The sequence below is a fragment of the Pygoscelis adeliae genome, unplaced genomic scaffold, assembly GCF_000699105.1.
Source record: "Pygoscelis adeliae isolate BGI_AS28 unplaced genomic scaffold, ASM69910v1 Scaffold42, whole genome shotgun sequence".
NCBI lineage: Eukaryota > Metazoa > Chordata > Aves > Sphenisciformes > Spheniscidae > Pygoscelis > Pygoscelis adeliae.
In genome coordinates this window covers 9,209,640-9,221,484 of record NW_008824283.1, presented here as the reverse complement: position 1 = coordinate 9,221,484, position 11,845 = coordinate 9,209,640, and the positions used below count along the sequence as shown (strand labels likewise).

The 11,845-nt window shown below is 39.2% G+C and overlaps 1 protein-coding gene across 1 annotated transcript in view; it reads right to left on the bottom strand.

Moving 5' to 3' along the window:
- PIEZO2 (piezo-type mechanosensitive ion channel component 2) overlaps positions 1 to 11,845 on the bottom strand; it is a 270,740-nt gene that overhangs the window by 25,057 nt on the left and 233,838 nt on the right. Inside the window, exons 37-38 of the mRNA XM_009318585.1 lie at positions 9,436 to 9,602; positions 4,385 to 4,560 (exon numbers count right to left, since the gene is read on the bottom strand). Coding sequence (XP_009316860.1) covers positions 4,385 to 4,560; positions 9,436 to 9,602 — 343 coding nt within the window. The remainder of the gene's footprint in view (positions 1 to 4,384; positions 4,561 to 9,435; positions 9,603 to 11,845) is intronic.

The window sequence follows — 11,845 nt, the reverse complement described above, 5'->3', positions numbered from 1 at the left end:
AGCAGCATGGAAATCAGTTGGAGCTCCATGTTCCTACACCAGGGGGTCATGAGGGAGGAGGGTTCCCTTTGCACATACACCTCTGGAGTACAGCCAGGTTGTTGTACTATCAGTGAGGTTTTGGTGCTAAAATATAGGGAGATGGCAGCAAGTAGACAATCTACTTTTGCAGCTTACCCTTCTGTCTCTGTGCTACAATGTTATCCACATGTTATTTTACATCTCAAGGGCTGAGTTTATTCTTTTTAAGAGCAACACCTCTTACTAAGGTGTTGAAGTATTTAAAATGCAGACATAGTTCAAAGGGAACCTTCCAAGGGCCTTAAGCAGAGCAGCTGTTGAAATCAAAGTAGCACATGCCCGTTCACATCTTTTCAATGGAAGAAAGATATGCCAGCTGCCCTCCAAAACATGTAAGTTCTGACCCGGGTCCCAGAAAAATCAAAGGAAAAACATCTATTAATCCCAATAGATAAAAACATTTGCCCAGGTGGAGTCCCTGCAATAATCTGGTTTAAAGCTGTTTTAAATGAAGGATGAATCATCATAAGAATTACTGACTACAGAGCAGCTGCTCTGTATCCTTGAATGTCAGATGTGTAAGAGACGACACCTGTAGCACAGTCTGTATATTCTTTATGTACTTTAGGAACATGCTTCCGAACATGGAGGAAATCAGAACACCAATAAAGTGGAGAGTCTTAAGCTTGGCAAAGCTGATGTTGACTCAGCCATTGCCTACCACATAAATTTAATCCAAGCATATCTTCCTGAGTGACTTTTCAAATTTCTGTCCTTGGAGACCTTGAAAAGCATTAGGTTCTTGAAATCATTCAAGGACTAGGTATTTTAAATTGAATGTTCATTAAAAGCCCCGAGTTCAAGCATTTTATATAAAGTTGATCGGGTATCTATTTCAAATGGGGATATATATAGCAGAGATGTTTTTATCCTCGGTGAGCAGGAAATTTCTTACTTTATGACTTCCTTTTTGCTAAACAAATTTATCCTTCCCAGACAGTTTATTAGTTTAAGGGGTGACTTGCAAATTTTTCTGTTTTTTTTCTAGTTACTGACTGGCATTATCTTTATGAACTACTACACTCCCCACACCTGCAAACAAAGATCCCAAACATTTCCTGTCATTCACGCTCCTAAATCAGACCCAGATCCAGCCCCAAACTGGGACTCTCCTTTCATCCTTTCTCCCGCCTCCCAAGGCAATCATTACTTCTCCAGTATTCCCTGCCTCAAGCCCTATTCTCTCACCTCGTGAGGGAAGCACAGATGAAAAGTGGTATCCATAAACACCCTGACCGCACTTGTACGTTCACTCTTAGAGGAGGGTCAGGGGCTCCCACCTGCAGCTCCTATAAAAGCCTACACACAGGTAAAGTTGGGAATTGAATACGTTATTTGTGATGGACAAAAATTAATACAAACGGAACTGGATACAAAACCTTGGATATCCTGAAATCTGACTTTGGACCTGCATCTAGCTGCTGTTTCATAATCGTAGGCAAAGCCCCACAAAGGCAGCCAACTGGTTTTAGTAAATTCCCAACCATGTTACTGAAATTCACAAGTTGTTTAACCTAATAAGCAGTTCATCAGTCAAATGGAAACAAACAGCAGCGAATGCTCTACCATGGCAGCTCCCGATCCCTTCTGGTGATGCTCCTCAAAGAGCTTGTTAAGGATCAACATCAGTCTCTTCTCCTCCTGGCCCATATGAACTTTGCACTTTGCCTTTAGGATACATGAGAGTATTTATACATAAAGAGAAACCAAACAATTACATTATGAATACCTCATTGCACCTCTAGCTGCTCTACAGAAAAATGACTGATAATAAATGACAGCCCTACTAAAAGGGAAAATCCCACATAGGATACTCTGCAGAACTCCTTTTAGAGCTTTATCTAGGGTAAGAACAACATCCCTGGATAAGACTTACAAGGGTCAGCTCTGAACTTCGCAAGAAATTTACAGTTCCTGCAACTGATAAGGAGGGCTGTTCTCTCTGGAAATCCAGTGTTTAGAGCACTGACCAGATACCTACAGTAATTCCTGTCCTGAGTACTGAGGAATATTTATTATTATAATGGAATAGCTTCTGTGCTTCTGCAGCCCTGTGTATTTCCAGACATGCCCGTCTTACTCATGTACCTAATGTCTGCTACAGAATTTTGTGTACGGCAACCAAAGGAGGATAACCAGGATGCTGGTTAGAAACCCTCTGCCCCTTCCCAAAAGTTTTCCATTGCAATCCTAGATCCATGATCACAGGGATGCTTTAGATTTAATTAGTTCCTTTTACATTTACTGGAAATCGTTACGTTGAAATGTAAAATGCCCCCTTCTCTTGTCTGGGCAATTCAAAAAAATCACTCAGTAAATTCACATGACGTTTAAAACATTTCACATTTCTAAAAAAGCTCATAAGCACTTTTGTAATCCCAGGAAGAGACATGCAAGGGTGCCCGAATAAACAGATGGCATTATCATTCAATCAACAGACTCATTTTTGTTTCCTCTAATTACAGGTCATTATTATCATAGCAGATGTGCACAATTTGTAAATACTGTGCAAGAATATTTGATTGTTCATTACCAGAAAGAGAATTTGAGATTAGAGAAATCAGTCATAATAGTGCCTTTGCTATTCCTTTGTTGATAGGTCCTGTGACATCTTCTGGGGAAACGGAGATGACAGTAACACATGTGAAAGATTTAACTTTTTCTGTTGCAAAGCAGCTCCACAGAATCACTGAATTCTCTGGGTTTGAAAAGAGATTTTAAATGTGTAAGTATGCTCAAAGCAGGGTGACAAATGGGTGGTTATTCTGAAAAAAAAAGACATAAGTGGAGCTCAACACTGGATACCATCTCATCGAAGAGGCAGAATTTACACATGAAAATTACAAGATTTGTCTTTCTTTTTTATAATTCATTTTGGAATTGGCTTCCCTTTGCTTCTAGTTAAAGTTCTTGCTAACATGGTCGTATAATAACGATAACTTCTTCTACCTATAGTAAACAGTATGACCAAAAACTATTTAATAAAAGCAGGACTGATATTACTATTCTTTCTTCAGGTGAGACTGAACTTTGTGGAGTTAAATTCTGCCCTGCAGATATCCAAGTGGCTCCAAGTGAGCTGGTAATAGAATTTGGCTTTACATTTTTCTCACGTCATCTGACTCCTGTAAAACTTTGAGACAAAACACAAAGGTGTTGCTTAGTTGGGTAGCTAGCCACCGAGAAAGATTTGCTCGGATTTGGTGTTTTTACTGGAGTGAACCTCTCAAAGGCCAGTACTCACCCTGGGGAGCAATTTGTGAATATTTTGTTGAAGCATAGTACTCACAGGCACTCTCTTACACTTGCTTTTCAATAACATCAGAAAGGAAGACAAGCCCTGGTTATTTTCAGTCTTCTAACATCTACCCATATGTCATTAGTAAAAGCTAAGCGTAATTTATCGTACACAGAAGCTACCGAGTTTGCTGGGAACATCAAGCACAATATGATACTGCCACACTTCAGAGAAGAACAGGAGACAGCAGAATGCAACGGATTATGAAACAGCTGGATTTCCAAAGCCCTCCCTTCTCCCCCTCATATTGGACAATTTCTGCAGTCTCTGAAAAGTCAAGAACACCAGGGACACGGTGGGAACATGCTGCCTCTGTAAGAGAAGGAAGTGAATGTGTGTGCCTGTGTGTGCATGGAGCAGCAGGAGCATGCAGTAGTTTTGGCAAGGGACTTGACGGCATCCGTCTTCAGAAAAGAATGAGGAAGGTGGTTTTCCTGAACTAGTGTGGGTATTTGATCCACAAACTGTGTAGCTCTGCTGGACTGTATCCATAGCAGTTAGGAAATCAGGCTCTTCAGATGATCTTTGCCCTGTGTGTACGAGAGGGGAATTTTGTTCTCTCAAATCCAAAATCTCTCTCAGTGCAAAGTCTTTTTTGATTTGTGGGCAACAGACAACAATTTATTTTACAAAGACAAAATATTCACAATGAATGATCGTTCCCCAAACTCCACGCCTGAATTCCTAAAACAGTATCTCACAAGCATCCTCAGCAGGCTCTCATTTCCCATTACTTTTTACAAGATCAGAGCCCCTGTCAATGACTCCTAATTCTAGAAAGCAGTGGGGTAGTCATGCAGTGGAAAAGGAGTTAAGCCAACAACTGAGTCCACCACTATAAAGGAATAGTAACATACAGCAGAGTTTTCACTATTAAAATGGCATGGGTAAGTCAAAAAGAGGATTCAACATTGATTAGAAAGTTCATCAGTACTTAGACATTATCTAAAATTATGTCTGCTGCATGATCCCTCTATCTTCCACAAAATAAAATTAAATCAATACCTGGAGATACTGTCACGAGAAGCTGCTGAATCTAAACTATCCATTCTTTCAGATGCTTGCAAACCAGAAGCTTGACCAGGATTTTTATCAATTGAGTCCAGTCCTGACTCCTTAGAAAGTTTCATCATGTGGTTCTGGTAATACATATGGATGCTCTCCCGTGTTGGAACGTTTCCCTGTGGAAGATAGTAGAGGTAGAGGTATGTGGCAGGGTGGAGGTGTATTCTTCGAGGAACTGGTTTCTTCTGTCATTTGGCAAGGAACAGATTAAGGACTGTGCAAACAGCTTCCTAGTAAATAATAACCTCCCACTAGTAGTTCCTTTTCAGAGTGCAAGTCAGATTCTGACTTAAATTACCAGGGCATGAAGTGCTGGGTTTTCAAGCAAAACTGGAGCAATGCAAGCGGTTTCAGGCTATGTACAGCCAACAAAATTCTGCTGGGTGGACTGCAGATCATTCAGCATGAAAATGAGGTGTGGGCTGGGACCACGACTCAACCTGTACTCCAGCAACTTTTGAAATATCTCTTTTAGACAGCTTCACTGACTCTAAGAACAATCATACACCTTATTAGTGGTCAGTAGCAGTTTTTTTAAACAGGAAAAAAAAAGAAACAGGTCAGGTACAAACTGATCTAGATTTTCATTAGTGTCCCAAAGTAAGAATTTATTCATGAAGTATGGATACAGTTGGAAAATCACAAAAAATACACTGAAGATCTTTACTTTCTCTGTGACTTCAAGATCAAGTGAGTTCATGAAAGGATGGTTTTATTAACTGTCAGCCCAGATCTGGGCACAGAATCAAGTCTTTCTGGCTATGATATTGCAATCAGAATTCTAAAGGCATGTCATAAGAATAAAACTGCGAATTTTATAGCCTGTTCTTAGGCAGAAACACATCCAACTCATTCCACTAGCAGTTGCATTGACTTCAGAAGATACACTGAGAGAGAAGATGATTGCTATTCTTGAACAGTCATTTTTCTGACTTATAATGAAGCCTTATGCAAGGACTTTTTCCAGCTAAAATAATAAAAGTACTCTAAAATACTGCCTGTATTCCCTTTACTAATATTATTAGTTACTAGTATTTCAACTCTGGACCTCTACACTGTCCCAAATCTAAAATTTTTAAAATCTGAAGTTTTGTCAAAAAAAAAAATCTTAAGAACAAAATCTGAAACTCAGGTTTTTAATTAGGTTTGTTTGTATACAAGCTGTGTTGCTTCTGCAATAATAAATGTACCATTATGACAGCCTGCCTCTGAAATTAATGCACATGCTACATTCGACGGTTGGACTCGATGATCTTAGAGGTCTTTTCCAACCTTAATGATTCTATGATTCTATGGTACTATGATTCTAGCTTGACTGCAGGCCTCGGATAAAGGACAAGAGCTGTGACAGCAGAAGTGCCCCACAACTGATGGAGGACTCAATTTCAGGTTCTTCTGTAGCTGGCAGAGAGACCAAAGGAACCTCATACATCAGGTTAACTGCCCCCGACTCCACGTCAGACAAAGAAACATGTCACCATGATGGTTGCAGCAAGAGCCTCCTTTCTTGGGCAGCAATGACAGGCATGGGGCTGCTACAGAGACTTGGGGATGCTGTGGAGGAATTGATGATTCTGATGTTCATGGGTACCAATATTTCAGAGAAGAGGAGAGAAAGATCCTAGAAAAAAACCTGAAGTTTAAAGCTATTGACTGGGGGGGAATTCTCTGAAGGGCCCCTAGTACCAGAAGATTTAGGATTGAAGGAGGATATACCAGCCTATACAACGACATATGGGCTCTATTGTAATCAAAATAGTATCAGGCTGCTGGCAACATGAAATTGAAATAAATAAATCAATCTATCTGGAACAAAGGATAGGAAAAACTCAATAAAGTTGAGGTGAGAAGTAGCAAAGAACGATCAAAATAAGGTCCCAAATAAGTAATGGCCATAAAAAGGCAGTTAGCCTGGCTTCTGCATAAATGTTAAAACTCTAAAAACTCAGGGGTGGTGAGAAAGAATCGTGTGATTTTCAGTGCGGATACTGAAACAGCAGAGACTTCTGAGACCTGGGGCAAAAAGGAGTATCACTACAATGCTGTACCATCACAGTACGAATTTTATAGGAAGGATGGAATGGAAGATAGCTTGAGAAAGAAGTGGTGTGGGTCAAAAAGCATGAATTCTAACAAATTAAGTAAATTCACTGTGCCAGGATTATCACAGAGTCTTTGTGGGTGGACTTGAACCACTTAATATTGAAGAAGTATAGTATGAAGGCTCGATTTTTGACCATAAACCAGAAGTACACTAGTGCCTGTTAAATATTAAGGAAGGTTAGAGAAGGTGCCATCAGAATAATAATGTACAATAACTCAAGCTAATTTTCAATTGTACTCATGTAGAATAGGTAGGTGTCATGAAAGAGCCTCTCTTTCATGAGCACACACACACAGAAGTCACCAGAATGGAAAAGACCAGGAGGAAGATGCAAGAAGACATCCTTCAAGAAGTGAAAGTCATGAGGAAAAACAAACAAGAATGAACTTTCTAGAGTTAAATGTAAAACTTCAGCGAGTTAGACCAAAAGAGATGCTGAGGAATAACTTCCTTAAATAAAAAAAATCTGATAACAAAACCATTTTCAAGAATATAATAAGAATCAGCTGCCAGAAAGCAAGGGTATCAACAGGTGATCAAGGCATAAAGAGGTGTAAGGGAGTTATGGCAACAGGACAAGAAAAAAATGAATTTTTTTGCATCCTTCTTCACTGCAGAAAAAGTCACCGATGCTCCCAATGGAACAACTTGAATCCCAATTATTTTATAAAAGATGAGTCTGAGAACAAAACAATAAACTGAGCACTGAGCGGAAGGTGCTAACCCAACAGATCTGCAGGAACCAAGAGATGAAACAGTGCCAGGGGAAGAGAAGGTAACACCAATCCTTAAACATGGCTTCAGGAGTGATCCTGAGTGACCCTTGTAAGAAATTAAGTGGTCATGAAATAAAGCAGACTATTTCCCTTGTACTTATCTGCCATTAAAAGACCGGAGACAAAGGGCACAGACAAATTTTTTTTCTTTACAAAGGAAGAAGGTCATTGACTGGTTCCCCCAAGGAGTTTTACTGTCCAGCATACTCAGAAACAATCTGTGTAAGCAGGAAAATAGCGATGTGATAAAGTTTGCAGATGAAAAAAAAATATTTGGGATATTCAAGTGTAAAGTTGACTGAAGTACTACTGAGGAACTCTATAAAACTGAGTGACTTGGTAAAAAATGGCAAGAAATGCAATGGGAAAAGTAAAGTAAACTGTATAAACATAATGACAGGCTTTATGTCAGCTTATGTTAGCCTTAAAGGTCTTGGACTCAGAGTGTATAGACCCCTGAAAATAGGCAGCATTCACTAAAAATCAAAAGAGCCTGACAGATCTTACTAGGAAAGCAGAAGAGAACACATTATACTCCTGTATAAACCTGTGGTTCACCCACACTTTGAAAACAGTGTGTAGTTCTGCTCATCCAATCTTAATAAGGTCATATTAAAACTGGAAAAAGTATGAGGAAGGACAATAAAGATGATCAGAGGCACTGGATGGATTCCATGTGAAGAGAGGCTAAAAAGAAAGGGGCTTTTTAACTCGGAAGAGAATGACTGAGGAGAAGACTCCATGAAGATTTATACAATCAGGAATAGTAGGGGAAAATGGAATACATCTCTGATCTACAGGAGACCCCAAAACGATCAGGAAGCAGGTTTAAAATGAACAAGAGGAAGTACTTTTAAACACACCGCATGGAATGACACTACAGAACTCCGTATGATAGGATCTTCTGGAAGCGAACATTAAAAATAAATTAAAAAGGGACTAGCCAAACTCCAAGAATACAGAATCCTTGGTACTATTAAACCTAATGATCCAGATGCAATTTCTGGTTTAGGGTGCCCTAAACCATCCATTGCCACAAGCTGGGACATATTCCAAAGAAAGATTTACTCTGATTATGCCACGTTTCTTTTGCTCTGCTTTGGTTTTTTTTCTAAATTTATTTATTTTTTGTTATTATTATTATTATCCACTTACTATTGGACATCTTGGGGAAAATAACAGTAACTAAACACTAACACTGAAGCAGCCCTCTCTTCGTGTTCAGTGCCTCCTGGCTAGACTGTGTACAGATTCCCTCTGACCAGGAAAGCCCACCTCTCAAACTTCCTGGGGCCATGGGCAGCCTCCTTATTGTGCCAGCAGACGTTGACAGTGGCCAGGCAGTACGGGGCTTTATTAAAGTCAAGAGTACTAATGTGTTGTTGACCTTTTTGACCTAATAATCTCTGAGACAGTCTGCAGCTTTTAACAAAAAACTAGAAAGAACTAAAAATGAGGCTTCTATGCCAAGTTTCCAGAAATAGTTGGGTAGCTAGTGACATATGTAAAAATACCTGTGCTTAAAATAAGTGCTTTATCCAACTTCAAGGTATCACCTACTTGCATTTTGAAGATCCAGATACATTTCTAGTTACACTATCAACATTAATCTTTGATAATAATGGGTTTTACTAATATATAATTAGTTTGCGGAGGACCACATAGCTTCACTGTGACTGAAGAAAATTATGCCTGTATGTTGTCAGTCATTTCCAAGGCAAGTTGGTCTACAGACAGACTGAAATATGCAGACTGAGGTATGTCTTGAGCTGTTTAAAATGCCATGCCTTCTCCTCTCTACTTGAATCTATCCTGTCCCCTCAAAACCACACTTTATCACAGGAGAGTTTCAGCCAAATCCTTATATCAACCTCTCAAAGAATTATTTTTCCAATAATTTGTTTTGTGTCCAGATGATAAATCAAGTAATTTATTATTTATATATTTATAAAACAGCAAGCAGTAAAAGAGTCCAGACCTATTTTTAAAATGCACATATAAGTGAGATTTTTATAATTTTTCTCCTTAACACAGTGATCTGAAAAGACAACCTTTCATTTTTCACTGAGCTGGAAATGGCATTAGCAGACAAAAAAGACCAAAGGCGTTACCTTCTTAATCTCCCTGGTCAGCATACAGCGCTCGATTCTTAGCACAGTGGAGATATCGATGTGTTCTCTTGAGATGGAATTAAGCCAAGCTGTAAAACTGTCTAATGTTGCCAGGAAAAGGACCCAAGTGAACTTCAAGATATTAAATATCCTCTTGATGATGTTATCTGAGGGAGAGGAAAAGCAACAGAGAGTTAATGAACGCAAATACCTTTCATTGTATTTCTGCTTGGAGTTAGATTCATTTTTCCTTTATTGTCTACTAATAATAATCCAGGCTGCAAGACCCTGTCACAGTGAGGAATCTCTGAAGATGGCTGGAGGCGTTTTGGCTGTCTGGGCCATTTTCCTGCCTGTATGGAGGCTTATCATCTGGAATCCCTTTTCCACCCCGTAACTCCCTGGTGCTGCAATTGCTAGTCATATAAACAGCCCCTGATTTTAGAGAGACGCTGTATGTGCAGGTCTGCAAAACGAAACCCAAAGATTTCGGCATCTCCTGAGAGCTATTCAACACCCCCAGCTCCTGTGATCTCAAAGCCACTCAGCCAGCATGTTGAGCTGGGCCTCTTACCTGTCTATTTACTTGTGCGCGCTTCTCTTTGCAAAGAGTTTGCCTTTTGTGCTTGAACCTTGTTTAGCTGAGTTTGAAAGTCTAACCTGCCTAAACAGTCTTTGAATCTCTCCCAGTTTTCCAACACACCTCTTTGCATTTACTGTTTCCAAAGCCTCTCTTTTTTCACATAGGCTGCACTGTGTCATCAGCAATCTCAGATCAACTAGCCCAACTAGCACAAATCATATAAATAATTTACAAAACATTACTCTTGCAACATTTTGCCAAAGCAGTACACGCTCCCATGAGTAAGGCTTATGGGTTTATACCAACAATAGTAGCTTTATTTTGCTCAATGCAGCTGGCTCAAGTTAATTTCTCATTTCAGTAGTTCCTTTAGCATTAGCAACTGCGTTTCTCACCCAAAAAGCAGCACTTTCAGCTTATTTTTCTTCCATTCCCAAACATACACACCACACTACAGTTCTTATATAGTGTTACATAAATGCTAAAAAATTTCTTTCCCACTAGCCAGTTCCACAGCTAGTTGACCCTGCTAGGTTGCAAATTCCAGAGCACTAGCTATAAAGATCAGTTTTAGAGTAACCGGCCTAAGAAATAATAGAAAACTGCCAATAATCTGCCATGCAGGGGCAAAATGTTCGAAGTAGATACTAAGGAGCCAACCTATGCGCTAAAGCAAGATGCATTTAACAACCTCACTTCTTAGCCGAACCACAAGATGGCACGCAAAACTTCGTGGAGTGCACATTCGCTCCTTACAAAGAATGCAAAGGTGAAGCTATAATAAAGCAGAAGATTTCCTATGGAGCAACATGCACGTTTCTCTGGGTGTGCAGGCAGGGTTGTATGCACATATGCATGGAGAGAAACTAAGGAAAAAAACCCACTAGTGGTACATTCCTGTAAAGTGGATGCTGAAATGGCAGTATGTATGTACCATTTACCCGAGCAATGCCACAGAACTGGTCTGGTATCTCTGAACGTAAGAGCATTTAGCCCCCTTCACTTGGTCATATAATTATTTCAATAATATTTTGCCCTTTTTTTCAGGCTTTTTCTATGTCATTTAGAATTGAGGATATTTTATGATTTATCTACTTAAATTTTATTCACTCATATTTCAACGTGCAGGTCTTGAAGCTAAGGAAATCTTGCCATTGGAAATTAAATGTAAGGCTGTTTATACTTCAAGGAGCATTCATTTCCTTTGAATTCCAGATAATATTATGAATAGGTTAAAAGAAAACGTAGCATTCATACACAAAAATATACAACATATAAATGTTCTTGTTTAACCCACACTTTTCCTCTCCAATATTTAATTTCTGCTACTGACTTCAGGAGAATCGCAGCTCTCAGGTTAAAATTATCTTTATTATTGACCACCACTGGCATGCCATAGTCTCACCACAGTGCTTTGCCAAGCACTTCCAGTCTAATCTGAAAGGTCATTTTTCTCTCTGGGATGGAGGTGATTTAGTATACATTTTTAATGATGCTGTAGCTGTTCTGGCAGCTTTGCTGTTCTCCAAAACTTTTAAAAAATAATCTTTTGGGGATCGATTGCATCTAAACATCTTCAAAAAGGGAAACAAATATTTATTTTCTGCAGAGACTGTTATTCCAACTTAAAGGGTCAAATGCAGAGAAGGCTTCTCTCTGCCTGAGAGTGTGAGACAGGATTTGATCTAAGGTTAATAATGATCCTAATGCTTCATTAACAATTACCGCCTAATTTTTCCAAGCATCTTCTTTAACAAATTTTTCCTAGGAATGGTCAAAGCATTTCAATGAAAATGTAAAGCAGCTTAAATTGACTATTTCCAATAC